This window comes from Saccopteryx bilineata, chromosome 7, assembly GCF_036850765.1.
Source record: "Saccopteryx bilineata isolate mSacBil1 chromosome 7, mSacBil1_pri_phased_curated, whole genome shotgun sequence".
Lineage (NCBI taxonomy): Eukaryota > Metazoa > Chordata > Mammalia > Chiroptera > Emballonuridae > Saccopteryx > Saccopteryx bilineata.
Window position 1 is genome coordinate 8036312 of NC_089496.1, and position 20809 is coordinate 8057120.

The 20809-nt window shown below is 37.0% G+C and overlaps 1 protein-coding gene across 5 annotated transcripts in view; it reads left to right on the forward strand.

The window, feature by feature from the left end:
- Positions 1 to 8455: 8455 nt before the first annotated feature.
- The window catches only part of LOC136310520 (cadherin-related family member 4-like), a 140598-nt gene continuing 128244 nt past the window's right edge, over positions 8456 to 20809 (forward strand). For all 5 annotated transcript variants that reach the window (XM_066239233.1, XM_066239229.1, XM_066239230.1 and 2 more), the window contains exons 1-3: positions 8456 to 8542; positions 9481 to 9648; positions 17131 to 17301. In XM_066239233.1, coding sequence (XP_066095330.1) covers positions 8509 to 8542; positions 9481 to 9648; positions 17131 to 17301 — 373 coding nt within the window. In that variant the 5' untranslated portion in view covers positions 8456 to 8508. The remainder of the gene's footprint in view (positions 8543 to 9480; positions 9649 to 17130; positions 17302 to 20809) is intronic.

The following is a 20809-nucleotide window of genomic DNA, read 5'->3' on the forward strand; positions in this document are numbered from 1 at the left end:
TTGAGAATGATCCATGTACACTGAAGAAAAATGTATACTCAGTCACTTTGGGATGAAATGCCCTGTAGATGTTTATCATATCCAGGTGCTCTATTGTTTTGTTTAAGGCCACTATATCTTTGTTGATTCTCTGTTTGGATGACCAATGTAGAGCCGTCAGCAGTGTATTGAGGTCTCCAAGTATGATTGTATTTTTGTCAGGTTTTGTTTTAAGGTCAATAAGTAGCTGTCTTATATATTTTGGTGTTCCTTGGTTTGGTACATATATATTAAGAATTGTTATGTCTTCTTGATTCAGTGTCCCCTTAGCCATTATGAAATGGCCATTTTTTTCTCTGAGTACTTTTTCTGTCTTATAGTCAGCATTATCAGATATGAATATTGCTACACCTGCTTTTTTTTTGGATGTTATTTGCTTGGAGTATTGTTTTCCAGCCTTTCACTTTGAATTTGTTTTTATCCTTGTTACTTAGATTAGTTTCCTGTAGGCAGCATACAGTTGGATTTTCTTTTTTAATCCATTCTGCTACTCTGTGCCTTTTTATTGGTGAGTTTAATCCATTTACATTTAGTGTAATTATTGATACTTGTGAGTTCCCTGTTGCCATTTTATAGATTGCTTTCTGTTAGTTTTGTGTCTTGTTTGATCCTTCTCTTTCGTTTTTCTATCTTTTGTTTTTATTTGGTTGTATTCCATACGTTTTTCCTCTGTTGGTCTTTTTTAAATCATGTGCTTCTGTGGTGCTTTTTTCAATGGTGGTTACCTTTAAGTAATGAAAAGGGTTCCTACCCTGTTCATTGTAGTGCACTATTTTGTGAGTACTTTTGCAATCCATCGTCCTTTGCTTCTGTTAGTCTCCATCCTCTCCCCCCCCCTTTTGTTGTTGTCACAGTTTAAATTTGGTTTTATTGTGTTCTTCTTGGAGCTTTTACTTGTGGATTTGTTTTTTTTTGTTGTTGTTGTTCTTTGTATCTGATTGGAGAACCCCCTTTAGTAATTCCTGGAGTGGGGGTTTTCTGATGATAAATTCCCTCATCTTTTCTTTATCTCTGAATGTTTTTATTTCTCCTTCATATTTGAAGGCTAGCTTTGATGGGTATAGTATTCATGGCTGAAAGTTTCTCTCTTTCAGGACTTTAAATATTGGGGTCCACTCTCTTCTAGCTTGTAGAGTTTCTGCTGAGAAATCTAATGATAATCTAATCGGCCTTCCTTTATATGTTGTATTCTTCTTTTCTCTGGCTGCCTTTAGAATATTTTCTTTGCCTTGGTTTGTGCCAATTTCATTATGATGTGCCTTGGAGTAGGTTTGTTGGGGTTAAGAAAATTCAGAGTTCTGTTTGCTTCTTGAATTTGAGGCTTTAGTTATTTCCACAGGCTTGGGAAGTTCTCATCTATTATTTGTTTGAGTATGTTTTTCATTCCATTTTCTCTCTCTTCTCCCTCTGATATACCTTTTATTCTTATGTTATTCTTTTTGATGGAGTCATATAATTCCTGTAGGGCTATCTCATTTTTTTAAATTGTTGAGTCTGTTTGTTCTTCTCTCTATTGTGCCTCAAGTTGCTTGTCTTCTATTTCACTAATCCTACCTTCTATCTGGCCTGTTCTATTAGCTAAGCTTGTTACCTCGTTTTTCAGCTCATGAATTGAGTTTTTCACCTCTGTTTGATTTGTTTTTTTTTTTTTTTTTTTAACTTTATTTATTTATTTATTTTTAACAGAGGCAGAGATAGACAGGGACAGACAGACAGGAAAGGAGAGAGATGAGAAGCATCAATTATCAGTTTCTCGTTGCGCATTGCGACTTCTTAGTTGTTCATTGATTGCTTTCTCACATGTGCCTTGACCGTGGGCATTCAGCAGACCGAGTAACCCCCTGCTGGAGCTAGCGACCTTGGGTCCAAACTGGTGGGCTCTTTGCTCAAGCCAGATGAGCCTGCGCTCAAGCTGGCGACCTCGGGGTCTCGAACCTGGGTCCTTCCGCATCCCAGTCCGACTCTCTATCCACTGCGCCACCACCAGGTCAGGCTGTTTGATTTGTTTTTATAGTTTCAATTTCCTTGGAAATATATTCTTTGTGTTCATTGAGTTGTTTTCTGAGCTCCCTAAATTGCCTTTCTGTGTTTTCTTGTATATCTGTGAGTATTTTTAGGATTTCTATTTTAAATTCTCTGTCATTTAACTCCAAGGTTTCCAATATATTAAATTTTTTCTCCATAGATTTTTTCCTTATCTATCTGTGTTACCTCTCTTTCTTTTGTATCCATAGTATTTGATTTTCTCTTCTTAATGGCATTAGAGGGTGGTTTTGTTGATAATATTAATGAGATTTAAGAAAGAAAAAAAGTTAAAAAATAAAAAATTGAAGAGTTGTTTTTTTAAAAAAATTAATAATTAAAAAAAATAAAATTAAATTAAAATTAAAAAAAGAAAATTATCCCCTTCCTCTTTTTTTCTTCTCCTCTCCTCTCCCCTCTTTCTTGAGAAAATCTTGTGGTGAACTGTGAATTATATTGTACTAAATAGAACAAACAATGCCTATAATGGAGGGTCTGAATTGGGGAGAAGTAATAAAGGGGGAAAAAAAAAGAAAGAAAAGGGGGTATGGACCCACAAAAAGCAAATAAGGAAAAAATTGGGGTCAAGAATAAAATGATTTGCTTTTAGGTGTTGGTTGACTAAGAGTTATGATGAGAGGAATAAGAGGGAAACAGGAAAATGGGGGGACAAATTAAAAAATTACTATTGTATTTAGTGGAATAAGAACTAGATAAAATGGAGAGCCAGGGATGGGAGCACTGCTAGTGAGTTAAAAAGGTGAAGTAAAAAAAACCCAAAATGCCACAAACATAAGTTTGAATCCCAGATAAGATATTGTTCGTTATTGACGTTTAAATGAGAGAAGACGTAAAGGAGAAAGGAAAAAACTAATATAGAGGGAGAAAAGAAAGAGAGAGAAAAAAAGAGGGAACCACTAAAGAAGAAAAAAGAAAAAAGAGGAGAGAGAGAGAGAGAGAGAGAGAGAGAGAGTTAAGGGTTTTGGAGTGCAACCCTCATAGAGAGAAAGGAAGAGGAAAGAAAAGATAATGGGAGATGTAACACTTATGGGTAGTGTAGTTCAAGGAGAGGAGAGAGTAAGACCAGCAGAGAGTTAAATGACCAAATTGGAGGAGAAAAAAGAAAAAAATCAAGAATAAAGATAAGAAAAACAAATGAACAAATATAATAAAATGGGATAGGTTATAAAGTCTGTGGATTATTCTTGTTTTGAGAGGTTATCTTCTTGCTTTTTCTTTTCTCTTCCTCTTTCTGGTCGGTGACTCTGTACCCCGGGTTCTGCCCCTTTGGCATGCTCAGGTAGATGTTTGCAGTTGATAAGTCTCTATGGTGATATCATGTATTGTGCTTCAGTCTCGTTGGCAGTTGAGGCTCATTAGCATTTATAGGCTCCGACAGTGAGAGAGTCCGTGTTCCTGGAGCCACTCTCCTAGTCTTTCCTTCCTCAATTAGTAGCCTGATAATCCAGCTATGGGGTTGCTGCTGCCTCTTCCTGGATAGTAAGAGGCTCAAAGAGCTGGCAACTCCCCACTCTATTCCCACTCAGCACAGGGCTCTGTGTAAGATTCAGTCAGTCAGAGCTGCTCACATAATCAGGCAGGGCTTCCGCCCACTCAAAGACGTCTGGCTCTGCCACTCTGTCCAGTAACATGGGCGGGCGCCCACTCCCGGGGTGCTTGGAGGAAACTTTCCCTCACTATCTGTGCGTAGACCAGGATATCAGGCCAGCAGTCTCACACTCTGAGTGAAACCCCCGCCTGCACGGAAAAGTTCCAGCGTTTGAATTAGTTCTCACTCCCTCTCCATGCGCGGCTTTTTCAGGGCGCTGGGGCAGCCCAGAGATTCCGCTTTCGGCCCACACAAAGGCCTCTGACTCTGCCGCTCTGTGAGATAACATGGGCGCCCACTCCCGGGGCTTTAGAAGGAATCTCTCGCCCACTATCTGCGCGCGCCGACCAGGAGATCGGGAAAAATGGCTGCCCCGCTTGTCTTTCTTTGTCTGGGTTTGGCACGAGTGTTAGCTTGTATTGCCTGGGTTACCATAGGCACAATTTTTCCTCGGCTTGGATCTCCGTGTCACTGCCTGGTTCGGCCATTTGTGCTGCGGCCTGGATCTATTCACCCCCTTTGCCCGCCTTAGTTTCTATACTCTCAGTTCCCAGTGAAAGCAGTCCTATTTAGGTTAGTGAGGAAGGCGGAGCATTTCTTACTCCCTATTTCCTTCGGGGTTTGATTATATTTCGCCAATTTTTTGCTCGACCATACCTTTGGGTGTATTGCAAAACATCTGGAGTCTCTAAGGATAGGTTTTTCTGTTTTTGGTTGAAGATCTTGTTGAGTTTTGGGGGAGATTTATCAGTATCGCTTCCTACTGTGCCATTACTCTGACATCATCTTCAATACATGTTTTTAATATATCATACAACATGATCAAGTGGGCTTTATTTTGGGGAGTCAAGGCTTGTACAAAATTCACAAATCAATAAAGTTGATTCATCACATAAACAAAATGAAAGATAAAAATCATATGATCATATCAATGGATGCAGAAAAAGCATTTGATAAAATCCATTACCCCTTTATAATAAAAACTTTCAGGAAAGAGGGGATGGAGAGAATATACTTCTATAGAACAAATGCACTATGTAACAAACTGACAGCCAAAAGCTAAAAGCAATCCACTTAAGATCAAGAACAAGACAGGGGTGTCCACTTTTAAAATTATTATTCAACATCATACTGGAAGTTCTAGTCACAGCAGTCGGACAAGAGGAAATAAAAAGGCATTCAAATCGGAAAGGAAAAAGTAAAACTGTCATTATTTGTTGACAACATGATATTGTACATAGAAAACCCTAAAGCAGGGGTCCCCAAACTTTTTACACAGGGAGCCAGTTCACTGTCCTTCAGACCATTGGAGGGCTACCACATACAGAGCTCCTCTCACTGACCACCAATGAAAAAGGTACCCCTTCTGGAAGTGTGGCGGGGGCTAGATAAATGGCCTCAGGGGGCCGCATATGGCCCGCAGGCCGTAATTTGGGGACGTCTGCCCTAAAGTCTCCACCAAAAAAACTAATAGACCTGATAAATAAATTTGGCAAAGTGGCAGGATATAAAATTAATATTTAGAAATCAGTGGCAATTTCACACACCAATAGTGAACAGTCAGAAAGAGATATTAAGGAAACAATTCCATTTACTATTGCATCAACAACAAAAAAATAAAGTACTTAGGAATAAATTTAACTGAGGAGGTAAAGACTGGTACTGAGAGAATTATAGGACATTAAAAAATATATCAGGAAGATACAAACAAGTGGAAGCATGTACTGTGTTTATGGATAGAAAGAGTTAACATCATCAAAATGTCCATAGTACCCAAAGCAATCTATAGATTTAATATAATTCTTATTAAAATACCAATAGCAAACTTTTTTTTTTTTCAGAAACAGAGAGAGAGTCAGAGAGAGAGAGATAGATAGGGACAGAGAGGAATGAAGAGAGATGAGAAGCATCAATCATCAGTTTTTCATTACAACATCTTAGTTGTTCATTGATTACTCTCATATGAGCCTTGACCATGGGGTTACAGCAGACCAAGTAACCCCTTGCTCAAGCCAGCGACCTTGGGTCCAAGCTAGTGAGCTTTGCTCAAACCAGATGAGCCCGCACTCAAGCTGGCGACCTCAGGGTCTTGAACCTGGGTCCTCCACATCCCAGTCCGATGCTTTATCCACTGTGCCACTGCTTGGTCAGGCCCAATGGCAAAGTTGGTAGATCTAGAACAAATATTCCAAAAATTTATATGGCAACAAAAAGGAACCTGAATAGACACAGCAACCTTGAAAATGAAGAACAAAGCGGGAGGTATCACACTTCTTGATATCAAGTTATACTACAAGGCCATTGTAATCAAAACATCCTGATACTGGCATAACAACAGGCAACAAATCAATGGAACAGAGCAGAGAACCCAGAAATAAACTCATGGGTTTGTGGTCAATTAATATTTGACAAAGGAGACATTGTATACAATGGGAAAACTGGATAGGTCCATGCAAAAAATGAAAGTAAACTACCAACTTACACCATTCACAAATTAAATTCAAAACAGATAAAAGACTTAAATGTAAGTTGCAAAACTAAAAATCCTAGAAGAAAACATAGGCAGTAGACTGTCAGACATCTGTGTAGCAAAATTTTTGCCAACATATCTTCTCAGGCAAGTGAAATAAAGAACAAAATAAACAAATGTTATCAAATCAAACTAAAAAGCTTTTGTACAGAAAAAGACACCATTAACAAAATAAAAAGACAATCCTTTCAATGGGAAAACATATTCACTGATACATCTACTAAGGGGTTAATAAACAAAATTTATAAAGAACTTCTAAAACTCAACACCAGGAAGACAAACAATCTAATTTAAAAATGGTCAAATAACCAGAATAGGCACTTCTCCAAAAGGACATACAGATGGACAATAGGCATATGAAAAAGTGCTCAATGTCACTAATTATGAAATAAATGCAATTAAAACCACAATGAGATACCACCTCACACCTGTCAGAATGGTGCTCATTAACAAAACAACACACTATAAGTGCTGGTGAGAGTCTGGAGAAAAGGGGACCCTCCTGCATTGCCAGTGAAATGCAGACTGGTGCAGCACACTGCAAAACAGTATGTTTCCTAAAAAAATTAAAAATAGAACTTCCTTATGACCCAGCTATCTCCCTTCTAGAAATATATCCTAAGTATCCCAAAACACTAATTCAAAAGAAGATACTCACCCACATGTTCATTGTAGCACTGTTTGCATTAGCCAAGATCTGGATATAGCCCAAGTGTTCATTAATGGACAGTGAATAAAAAAGAGGTGGTACATTTATCCAATGGAATACTATACGGCTGTGAAAAAGAAGGAAATGTACCTTTTGCAATGGCATGGATAAACCTGGAGATTATTATGCTAAGTGAAATAAGCCAGGCAGAGAAAGACAAATATCACATTGTAATGTTTGTAGTGGAGGCTAGGCAGGTTTGCGTTGAAGTTGGGCAGATGGTAAAGGAGCTGCAGAGCAGGAAAGCATCGAGCCATTCCCATTTATTGGAGGCTCACAGAGATAAGCAAGCAAACAAAGGAAAACCTGCTTTTCACAGTGGCTGACAAGGGATTGGAAAACAGCCCCTCATGGTGGCAGCTGAGGGAATCGGGGAGTTGCACCTCACAGTGATAAGAGAGCCATCTGGGAGAATCACCCCTGAGGGCAAGCACCCACAGCTTTTCATACAGACACACACATGGCTTTCTGCCACGCCCTCATGCACTAATTGTGCAAAGGGCTTGTAGCTGGGAAACCAGCGAACAAGCCTAACCACAGCTGTTTTACCCACACAAAGACCTCATTTATACATAGAATTTGATGAACACAATAAACTGGGGACAAAGCAGAAACAGAGACAGGGTCAAAGAAACAATGGACAGTTGTGAGAGGGAAGGGGGAAGAGGGGACCGTATCAAAGAAAGTGAAGGGATTAGCCTAATTATATACACATAACACATACATGCAGACAACAGGGCAGCAAGTCCCAGAAGGAAAGCAGGGGTGGAGGTAGGCAGGGGCCCAAGGGAGGAAATGGGAATGGAAAGGACGGTGCGTGGAGATGGGGTACAGTATGGGGCTTTGAGGGAGTTATATTAAGTGGGACACTTGAAACCATGTTAACAAAATAAATTAAAATTAAAATTAAAAAGAAAGACTTGTGCTTTCAAGAGGCTTGGTTTTATAAAAGCTACTTCCTCCTTGAATGTTTCTTTTTCTTTTTGGAAATGTTTTCCCCCTCTCCTTAACTTTCTTGTCACTGACTGAAGCATGCCACCTGCTGTTCTCAGTGTGGTTGTTTCTAACTCTCCATTATATCTGCTAAGTTACAAACTACCTAAGAATGGCTCCTGCTCACATCTGAAGCCCCTCAGTCCTCAACAAAATAGTGAATGCATAGGTGGTTACACTCTAAAATATGTGTTCACTGAGTCATCTTAGGGTTTGAAAATATATTGTACATGATGTCTCATGTTGAGAATAACTCTTCGTCCTCTTACAGCATCTTTTGTTAGGTAAACAAGGATTAAAGAGCAAATCACCTGGATTGCTTGCCAAAAGTTCTCCATAGGATACCTCACATCAATTGGTGTTATACAATGACATTTGCTTTGCTGATAATCTTCTTAGCAGATAAATATCGGAAACAGAAACAGAACTGAAATACGACCTATGTGCATAATCACTCAATAAACAATAAAACGGTTAGGTTCAATGTTGAGTAACAAATTACTGACCTATTGGCTTAATTTTAATAAAGATTGAATTTGTATATATAGTCAAAGCCATGCATTGGTTAGTAGGCATTGCTGTGGACATTAGGAAAGCTGGTCTAGTATGGACATCGCCATGATTTTATTCATATGCACAGGTTTGTTTAACTTTTGATGTTCTCTTTGGTTTTAAGAAACTTAAGTTTAACTGTTAAGTAAGGAATTAGAATTCCTGCTGAGATACCTTTAACTCATTGAATATTATTCTTATTCTCACTCAGTCTCCTTATGTGTGTTCATGTGTGTGCTTAAATATAGAGCAAAAACTCATCACTTAAACTTGGATTATTTCAAACATCATACTTTGGTATGTTTTTTCTCTAGGGTCTTCTTAGAGTAATTTGCTATATAAAATTTTTCATTATATAACAAAATGTCATATGAAATATTTGCTAATATAGTACTATTTTTAAATATTGGACTTCTTGATATTATTACATTTTCTCTCAGTCAAGCTACATACTCTGGGAGTGAGTTACAGGATGCCTATCTGCTTTTTCCTTTAGAGGTACAGCAGAACATCATTTACAATGAGTCACAACTTAACTAAAAACAGAGCCTCTTTTCTTTCTAATTAAAGAAAAGCAATGCAAAGAAGTAAATAAATGCATAAAGGATGTTTAACTGATTCCTTTCAGCTAGTATTTTAATTTATAATACAACAAACTTTTACTTGAAAAATAGAGTGCACATGAACATGAAAAACAATTTGACTGAAATGATCAATGAAACAGGCTTCTAACTGAAATGACCATTCTACGTAGTAGTTATTCATAAAGGAATGAAACAAAGATATAGGAAAGCTGTGCTTTCAATTTGTTTTTTCTTTCAAATTTGTTCTGCACAACACAAAACAATATTAAAATATAAGTTAAAGAAAAATATTGACTTATTTTTAGATAAAGCATTTTCCAAAATCACAATTGTACTTATAAATGTAATTTATAAGGACAAAGAGATGAAATAATTATTGAAATTGTTCATTTTTATATTTTAACTTGGTTTTACTTAAATTCTCTCTGTATTATGTCTTCAGTGTTTTCATACATTGCAGCAGAGATTCAGATATTAATTAACCCAGTGAATTTGCCTGAGAACATGCTTCCTGGTACTCAGCTAAGTCGAGTTTATGATAAGGACGTAGCTGGAAGAGCAGATGCCTACCATTTTCTGAATAAAACAAAGGATTTTATCATCGATGCAAGTAAATGAATTTTAACAGTTAAATGCTTATTTTATACTGTTAAACCCAATCCAGAGGGACCCGAAACATTGAAGACACGAACAAGGTCCGTTGTTTACACACCAAAGCTTTATTGTCTAGCTTGGCCAAACGCCAGCAACTCCGACAGAAATCTGAGGGAAAGCGCGCACCGGCCCTTTGTTTTACTTGGTTTTTATAGTTTTGTAAGTGGGAAGTACAGAAACAAACATTGTAATTAGGAGCCTTTTACCACTATAGGTTATAGTCATATGTCCTTTAACATGATCGGGCCATGTTCAATTTGCAAGCCATACATTATTTTGGAGAAAACAAAATTTACAAGTCAACACAATGGTAGAAAGATGTCTCTTTATATATTAAAAGGCATTCCTATATTTTCTAGTGTTCGTCCTCTATCTCTCTGTCCAGAGTCACATGTGTTAACAAGACACATTTACATAGGAGAGGTAGTTTCCATGGGGACAAATGCCCGCAAATGGCTCATAGTTATAAGAAAGGGTTTATTTTGGATTTTCTCTTCCTGCACCTGGCTAGCCATTCACCCCTTTCCCCACAGGTGTGGTGGAATGTCTGGGGATCCATGTTTTCCTCCCCTTTGCATTTACAATACAATACCAAGGGCCATCCTGGTCATGCCAATCACACAGTACAGAGACTATTCTCACAATTTCTCTGCACACCTTAACCCAAACTAATAAAATGTTCTTCAAGCCTCTTAAAATATTAATATTAATTCTGTAGTTTTTGGTACTTTACAACACCTGCGGGTGAAGTGGCTCAGTGGCTCCTCAGGGCTCCTCAATACTTATTACTTTTAAGCTTCAGACTGTAAAGAAAATTGTTTAATTAAACCAAAGCATTATGTTGTATATCTAGATTAAAAGCTGTTGCAGATAGTTAGATAAACACTTAATTTCTAAAGGAGCTTCTCACTACTAGCCTGCACATTCCAAAGCTGCCACAATGTTTCTTGAAAAAAGAAAAAATATTGTGCTTTCATGTGGCATGAGAGTCACCCCATTCTTTTCAGAAAAAAATGTTTTAAAATAACAGGACAGATGATCCAGCCACTATATTTTTGTACTCATTTCAAGAAAAGAATTACTCAGAATACAACACACTTTTACATGAAAAATATAGCTTATGTAAACGTGCACAACAATTTGAATGAAATGATCAATACATAAACTAAAGTAGGAAATTAATGGAACTGACTAAGGAAATTGGAATACTTGTGAAAAGGAAAAATAAATTTGTCAGTTAGTGAACTATAGAAATAGTCCCTGAAAATACAGTCTTATATTTGTCAGTAAAGACAGGGACTGTGTGCGCTCTGTGCCCGCACAGCACCCTGGGCCGAAGCAGGTGTTGTGCCCAGAGGCCTCATCAACAGATTGAAATAAAAAGCGCGGCAGCATATCTCCGTTGAAACCAAACTCCAAAAACCTTCTCTTTTTACAGTCAGTAATCCAACCAAGTCCAGTAACAAATGCAAATATGTTTCTGAACCTTTTTTCTTACCAGGGTGCTTTTTCCTCAGGTTACGATTTCTACAGGTATATAATTGACTAGATGATAATCCTAATCTAGGGCCTATGATAGCTTTGTGCACATTTCAGATAGCCATCATAATGTGTATGAATTTGTGTACTATGCTCAGGAAATGTTAAAACACTGTCTGACATAATTTTTATAAATGAAAAACAATGGTTTTGCCAACAAGGATAGACAGTTTTTTGGTCTTGTTTGCTGCCCAGTGTTGCTTCAGTGAACACCTGACTTGGGACTCAGCAGCCTCACACTCTGAGAACAAGCCAACCACTTTCTTCAAAAGTCCATTCTAAGCTCTCGTTAACTCACCTGCTGCCCTTCCTCTCAATAACTAGGACTGTACCCCAAACCTCCAAATTCCAGATAGTTGAACAACCCTAGGTCCTCTGGTTCCTCATAAAAAAGGTCAAGATACTGGAAGCCTTCCTTGGGTGGGAGAGTTTCTGATTCCTTGTGGTCAGACATCAATAATATCCATGTCCCTAAGCTCTCTCATTGTCTGCCGTTTGGACCTAAGGCACTCTTTTCCTATTTGACCTCTGCTGGGAGTGATACCACAGATGCTGGCTGGAATCCCAGAAGCCTCCCTCATCCTCTTTGAGCATTGCTTCCTTAATAACTTGGAAATATCTGAATCTAATTATATGAGGAATATGTGCCCACTTAAATTCTGTTTCTCATGTACTTGTTATTCTTGGTTTATCTTCCTCTCCGTCTCATCCCCATTCTCCTCCAAGCTTCCTCTACCATAACCCACCTCACATGCTTCTTGCATTCTCATGTCTTTCATACGGTCTGTGAAATCCTCACTATGTGTCAAACACATAAATAAGTGAATAAACAAATCTCTTACTTTCACAAGCTCTTTTGAGACATTTCTCTACCTCTTGCTTTAACTAAACTGTGTTGTATGGGACAACCACAGAATGCCTCGAGCTGATGTGACTCACTCACACATCTCAGAGCTCTGGATCAGGATGTGGGAAGTCAGCATTCTTCTTGACTTCCCAACCTGATTCCTGACCATTAATTTATCCTCTTTAGAATCCCCTTTGCTCCTTTAGAGAATATTTGGCTCCTTACAAAACATACTAATTACTCCCTTTCTAGCCCTGGTGACTTGAACATATCATTCACAGTATTTCTCTTCGTCTCAGTCCTGCCACCATCTCTTAGGTGACTTTAGTATACATGACGGCCCATCCAGCATGTTCAGTTCCTCTACCTTACCTAGTGTAAATCCTTGTCCCTCAGTCCCTGGGGCTGTAAAATCTACTTCCATCCACACACTCCCAAAGACCTCCCCAGCACCTCCTCAGCTCCTCTTCTGTACTGTTACTCTCAGATATCTCACTCCTATACTTTTTTCAGTTTTCCCTACTATGCTGTTTTTTGAAGGCCACAAATCTATTGATGTATTTTCTTTCTATCATTCTCCTCTTGTCTTTACTTCCCTATCTAGTATTATGATCCATCTTTCAACCCTTCCTTGACAATATCCTCAGATAATTTGCCTTGTTACTGTTCTATAAATTTTACCTAGGAAAATTTAAACATGAAATAAATCCAATAGTTGATTTTCCTGTTATTCCTGGGCTTATGAGTTTTGTTAGAGAAAACCATGGAAACCAGTATATTAACACTGAATTTTACTTGGCCCAATATATATACTTTCTGGTAATACTTCAAAATTTCCTATTGTTAGATCTCCGTTTTATTTGCCAACTTGGCTATTTAAAATTTTCTCCAATCTCATTTTAAATCTCCTAGTCATCTAAAATTTTTTCTCTTGTTAGATTAACTCAGCTCACATATTTGAGAAATAAATGTAAGCAACCAGGAGAAAATCTCTTTCTGTTGTTACCTATACCTAGTTGGTTCTTTGCAATCTCCCTTTCCTTCTGCTTTCTTGTCACGAAGGAAAAAGTCCGCTTTCTTTCATCTACTTCCTTTCCCCTCAACTTTATTCTGAGTCTCATTTCTTCTCCTCTTCAGAGATCTTGCTGCACTGCTTATACCCTTTCCACGGTATTTTTTCCCCTTTTCTGCTGGTTCCCTTCTATTACGTTTTAGGTAGCCTTTTAAGCCTTATCTACAATAATAAGACCCATTTTTGATGGACTTCCCTCTCCTTATACTGTCTTCCTTTTGACATTTTATAGAATATCTCATGTTTCTTAGTGGCTAAACATCTTCAAAGAATTTTCTACACTTTTTCCACCTCTGCACCTTCTGTTTATTCTTGAACAAAGGTCATTATGAATATTGACAGATGATGCCACCAACACATCACTATACATAGCAATCTTCTTTATTGTTAAATATAATACGATTTTTCAGCTTTTATCTCATATAATCTCCTATAACATTTGGAATAGTTAGCGATACTCCACACTTTTTGAATCCTTCTCATCCTCTGGTTGTTATGACACTGGGTCCTGCCAGTTCTCCCCATCTCTGTCCTCCTGTCGTTAGCCTCCTCCTTCCCCTCCTGTGCCTCCTCCTCCTCCTCGACCTTCTTTTTGACTTGTGATCTTCCTCCATTCTGTAGATATTTGTGTTTTTCCAGACTATTTAGGTCGCCTTCTCTTCATCCTCTGCACATTCTACTTGAGCAATCTCAGCTATCACTTGGTCACAATTATAACTTATATTCTGATGACCTCAAATCGATGTGCAGAGCACAAACACTGTGCCTAAACTTTAAACTAATACATGTATGTCTATTTTATTAAAATATGCACAATTATATTAGATTTTATTATTCAAATCTGGGCTGGTTATTTTGTCTCAAACTCTGCTTCTGCTTTACCATTTACATGAACAACATTAAACAACTCTCTAGGATGCAGCCATGCACTAGGGCAGATAATCCTTAATGGCCCTAAGCATTATCTACCATTGTGTAGGACGTTACAAACACCATCATATTTGGAAATTTTCTGACATCTTCACTTCAGAGAACAATGTGACAGGTATGCATTACTGAAATTTTTTGTCACACCTTTCATCTCTAATCAATCACCAAATCCTATGAATTCTAAAGGCTCTTATCACCATTAACACTATTTCAAGTTACTTCCCTAAATACCTTTTTCCTAGATTTTTGCACCTACTTCCCCTTTGGTCACTTTGCCTCCTGAATTCTGCCACAATTTCCTATTTATTAACTTGGTACTTTATTAAAATATAAACATGACCATATCAGTATAATTATTTAATCTATCATCTATCTATCTATCATCTATCTATCATCTGTCGTCTTTCTACTACCTATCATATACCACTGTTGTACCACTTATAACTCTTTGATAGATTCCTATTTTCCTCAAGGTAAAACTCAAACTCTTTAATCTGACACACCAATCTCTTAAAGATGTAGCTCCTGTTTGTCTTTCCAAATTCAAAAGCTATCACTCTCCATTACAAATATGTATCTTTTTTATTTATTTATTTTTTATTCATTTTAGAAAAGAGAGAGGGGGGGGGAGAGAGAGAAGGGGGGGAGGAGCAGGAAGCATCAACTCCCATATGTGCCTTGACCAGGAAAGCCCAGGGTTTCTAACCGGCGACCTCAGCATTTCCAGGTCGATGCTTTATCCACTGCGCCACCACAGGTCAGGCCAAATATGTATCTCTTAATGCACAAAGCCCCTCTGTCTGCAGGTCTTTGCACAGATCATGCCATATTTTTCCTTCTCTATTTTTTTTCATCTTTCCAACTCTTTCACATTTATCGTCATTAGTTCAGAAATAATTCACTCTGGGAAGTAATTTTAGCATCCATCCCACTTCCAACATTAGGTACAATGCCCTTCTTATGAATTTTTAAATCACTCTTTAGCAATTTTATTTCCCTGGTTGAATCTCTTGAGCAAAAGAACTATGCCTGATCCAGTTATTTTAGGTTTTGATTATGTATCTGTATGCATGTTCCTACACTAAAAGACCCTTGGTTGTAGTTCTAATTCTTCTCCCAATTATTTAAACCTGTATGACCCCCTATATCTGTTTTCTGGAGATGCATAACAAACCACTCCAATATATAACTGCTTAAAACAATACTGAGTTTTCTTTTCATAATTCTGTGTGATACATTATTATTTTTCTGCTTGGGTTTTTTTTTTCTGGTTTTGCTTGGATTTACTCATAGTGCTGAATTCCAAAAGTTTGTTCATTTCTAATTTAAGGAGAAATACATCTTAATTTCTGAAACCTAATCTATCAGCCTTTAGCCCCTCTATAAATCCAACTAATTTTACTGACCCACAAGTTGTTTCATGCATTGCTAATACTTATACTATGACTACTTCTTTCTTGTATCTTTGATATCAAAGATAAGGGCTGAAAATATCTTGCTTGGGATACAGGGATCAGGAGAGACTCACAGGATTACTCAAGTTTTAGTCCCATTAATTGATAGGAGGACACCTATTCAAAATATTATAATAAACAACCACCCAGTGGTTAAATCCATTAATATTCTCTCTAGGATTGATCCAACACCACACTGTTTTTTTTACAGGGACAGAGAGAGAGTCAGAGAGAGGGATTGATAGGGACAGACAGACAAGAACGGGAGAGATAAGAAGCATCAATCATCAGTTTTTCGTTGTGACACCTCAGTTGTTCATTGATTGCTTTCTCATATGTGCCTTGACCGCAGGCCTTCAGTAGATCGAGTAATCCCTTGGCTCGAGCCAGTGATCTTGGGTCCAAGCTGGTGAGTTTTTTGCTCAAGCCAGATGAGCCCGCACTCAAGCTGGTGACCTCAGGGTCTCGAACCTGGGTCCTCTGCATCCCAGTCCGACACTCTATCCACTGCGCCACTGCCTGGTCAGGCCAACACCACACTTTGAGATTATTTTTTCCCCTACTTGAGATATATAAGCTACATTTCAATTTGAAAGAAGTTCAACATTGGGTTGTTCATGTTTCTTGTTGTAATTTTGTTTGACTAATCATTCCATACAATTTAAAAAATGCTGCTAAAATGGAAGCAAATTTATTTGTTGCAGAGAAACTATTTTTTTTCATATTAAAACCATTTGCTAAGATTGGTTAATATATTTTTAGAAAGAGTTGCTTTTGGATAATAGTGACTTTCCCAGAATTAAAGATAATTTTTGCTCCCTCTAATACAATAGCTTTTGTGACTAAAGCTTTCTAAGAATATTCCAAATATTTCATTAATTTTAAAAGGTATTCCTTGTTAAAAATTAATAACTGTCTTTAAAAATGTCCAAATTTAATGGAACTAATATTTCTCACAATGATAAACAGAACAAAATATTGTTTTTATTGGTATCTGTGTTTTTCTTTTCTTTAGCTATACTTTATTTTCTTGTCTTCACTTAAAATGGTTAATTATTTTATACCCAGGTCTTAAGATAGCCCAGCAGGGAACTGGTTGCTTTTACAGTCAAGTAGCATATAGAAGTAACTCTTTGGAGGTAGCATGTATTCTTTGACAACTGATACATTTTTGTGATAAAGTTTACCTAAGTGCCAGCTCTAAATTATATCAAACCTGTTTTATTTTAGGTTAAACCATAATAACTAATGAAATTGGATATAAATAAACAATTTTTCCCTGTTCACAAAAAGTAGACATTTATTATGATCACAATGTGATCTCTGCCATTCATGGTCTCTGTAATCTTGGAAATGGTTTTTAGTGAAAAAGTTTAAAAACAAAACAGTTTACTAAAAATATAGTAAAATAAAAATAGAAGTCTAAATTGTAACATTTAAAAAAGTCAACTATTGGTGTTTCTTATTTATTTTCATATATTAAGTCTTTGCAAGGTAGCAAAAAAAAATATTGGTAATTCTGAAATTTTTCAAGACTCAAAAGTATGTTTCTACATATTTATATAAATTATAATTCATGGATTATCTTCTAACTAGGTTCTGGGGTAATCACATCTACTAAAGTTTTTAATTATGAAACGGACCCCCGAAGGTTTCTACTGATAGTTGATACTGGAGGGCTCGTGAGGCACGTGCTGACCATCAATATCATTGATGTCCCGGAGCCGCCAGACTGCACTGCTGATTCCCGGTTCTCTTCAGGCACAGGTGTGAGGCATTGCTTTCTTATGATTTACTTTTAATAGCTATCTATAATGAAGGAGACCAGTAGTTATACTCTAGTTGGAGACTAATGATTTTTAGTATGTATGTAATATGTATTTATATAAAATTGTAAAAATATGTGCAGCAATTCATGTATATAAGAAAACAAATAATCTCTTTTTTGAAATGTTTGGAAAAAAATATTTGCCAGGTAGAAATTTTTACCCTGTAATTACAAGGCTTGAGAAGAAATAAACTAAAAACCAGCAATAGAGATTCTTCTTGTAAAAAGACTTGTAAAAAAAAGAGAGAAAAAAATCAGTGAAATGCTTTGACAACTTAATAAATCTTTACTTATGAAAATGTCACAAAGAGTAATTGATTTTAATACACTTAAGGTTCAAAGGTATATTTTCAGACTATAAAAGTGCATGTGTGTGTGTTTGTTGTGGTAGTTGACCAAATCATAGACATAAAGGAAGGTTTCTCTACAGACATGACAATATTTAGGTCCAAACCATTATCTGAGTAAATAAGCAAAAAGAGAGGGAAGGTGCTTCATGTAGAAGGAACTGTATGTACAAGGAAGGACCTTGAGGCTGGTAGGAACATGGTAGGAAGCATTGAAAGTGTGCTGTGATTGAAAAGGAGAGAGTACTAAGTAATATGATTCAATATGATTGTTGAAAGGTAATATGGAAATTTTAAGAATGTTGGTCTTTGCCCTAGGGTGTGGTATTCCTTTGAAATATTTAAAAAAGATAATTATTTTAAATAAGTGCATTTGGTTGAGTGGAAAGAAGGATTTATAGAAAACAAAAGAGGTGTCAAAAAATTTTGTAAAGGTCCAGATAGTAAATATTTTGGATTTTAAAGGCTAAAGGGCAAAATCAAGAGTATTATTATTTATGTAGTACTTATATAACAATATCAGAAACAAATTTGTATAATTTTTATTGACAAAAGTTTAAAAATAGATTAACAGTACCAATTGGTTATAATTTTGTAATAGAGGTCTCCTAATGAAAAGAATACAGGTTTTTTTTCTTTTGAGAGGCTAGAAGTTCCTTTTATTAGGTGGAAAGGTTAAATGATTCAATATCAGTGAAAGATTTTTCTTGCTTGGCTAACAAATAAGCCACTCAGGATCTTATTTTGATGTAGTCTAATTTTGATTTATTTTTGTGAATAAAATTAGTTATTGTTGAATATTTTGTTGTAGTATTTTTATTTTTTCTTGACTGTTGTTTTCTTACCAAATAGGGATATTGTGCTGAATGCTTAGTCTTATAATTCTAATGTACATCATATTCTTACATCAAAGCTATAGAAACTTTGTACAATGAGCACATACATTGCCACATAATTCAATAACCAAGTAATTCATACTCCATCATCCTTTACAAGTAAAATATTCAAAGTTCACATTTCTCTTCTTGTTTAATCATAACAAGTAAGCATGGTAACAAAAAATAAATGGTACTTACAATGCAATAAAGACTAGATTACTTCAATGTACCGTGTATACTGCTCACATATGTTAGGGGATATTTTATAGCTTCATATTCATTTTAAAATATCCCCTAATTTTTGTGAGCAGTATAGTATGTGACTTAACGAGAGCACTATACATGGCCTTTATCTTCATAACGACCGTATCTTTGCTCCTTACGACGTACATTTTCCCCCAAAAAGTGGAAGGAAAATGTCCATGCGTCTTATGGAACGAATGTTCATTTTTTTTAGCTGCTGCAGGGCACTGTGCCAATAAACATATGTAGAATGAGCACCAGTGAGAGCGTAATCATATATGCCTTGGCAGCGTGGGGAACCCTGGCATCTGCTGATTGATCTCCTGATTCCGGTTTCCATGGTTGCAGGCAGCTCAGGAGGGAAGGCAAGTGAGATTGTGTGAGTGCATTCATTTGGCATCATCCAGGGCAGATGGGAGAGGCGCACTGCAGCAGTGGAGGGCTGTGCTGCAGCTGCTGGGACTCCGTGTGAAGTGCTGACGTCACTTGTTGCCCTATTAGTGCTTGACCAGTTTAGAGCACATATTAGAGAAACCACAAAAAAAAAATCTTTAAAGAAGTAAAGACTCATATAGCTGTAATTCCTAGGGGGCCTTACCAGCCAGTTGCAACCTCTCAATGTTTCCATCAACAAACCGTTTAAAGCCTTTATATGAGAAGAGTGGAACAAATGTATGGCTGCTGGTAATCATGGTCTGACACCAACTGGAAGAATGAAGAGACCCACTATCACTCAAGTTTGTGGATGGGTGAAAACATCATGGCAGTCAGTGAAGAATGAAACCGTGGTACAGTCATTCAAATAATGTGGCATTAACAATGCCTTAGATGGCACTGAAAGTGGTATCATATAGGAAAATAGAGAAAAAAGTGATATTAGTGATTGTGAGGAACTGTGCTTCTTAAATTTTAACACTAGCGATGATGAGTTCCTGGGGTTCCTGGACAACTAGAAGAGTATTTGAACATTAAAGTCTTCTCATTTGTTAAAAATAGTGTTAATGGTTGTTAGTACTTCTGTTGAGTTTACATTGTTGAAATATTATTGTGGTATATATATCTTTATTGATTTTAATTTATTGTGTTTACATAGATTCAAGGGTCCCACCAAATACATCATGCCCACCCCGTGTTCCCCTCAACATCCCCCCTGCCCCCCTCTTCCCAACGCCCTCCTTCCTTCCCTCCAGGATTTGCTTTCCTGCTCTCTATAACTCTGTGTTATGTGTATATAATTTCACCTATCTCTTTCCCTTCTCTGATCCCATCCTCTCATCCCCTTTCCCTAGGTCTGCTTTCCCTCAGGTCTCTTTGATCCCGCCTCTGTCTCTATTCCATTCCTCAGTTCACATTGTTCATTGGATTCCTCAAATGAGTGAGGTCATATGATATTTTTCTTTCTCTGTCTGGCTTATTTCCCTTAGCATAATAATTTTCAGGTCTATCCATGTTGTCACAAAAGATAAGATTTCCTTCTTTTTCATGGCACGTATACCATTGCGTATATATACCACCGCTTTTTAATCTACTCATCCACTGACAGACACTAGGGCTATTGTAAACAATGCTGCCATAAACACGGGGCTGCATTTCTTCTTTTGAATCATTGATTTAGTACTCTTAGGATATATTCCTAAAAGTGGGATAGCTGGGTCAAAAGGCAGTTCCATTTTTAATTTTTTCAGGAATCTTCATACTATTTTACACAGTGGCTGCACCAGTCTTCATTTCCACCAGCAATTCTGGAGGGTTCCCTTTTCTCCACAGCCTCTCCAGCACTTACTCTGTGTTCTTTAGTTAATAAGCACCATTCTGACTGGTATGAGGTTTTAATTTGTATTTCTGTAATAATTAGTGATGTTGAACATTTTTTCATCTGCCTGTTGGCCATCTGTATGTCCTCTTTGGAGAAGTGTCTATTCATTTCTTTTGCCCATTTTTGATTGGATTGTTTATCTTCCATGGTGTTGAATTTTACA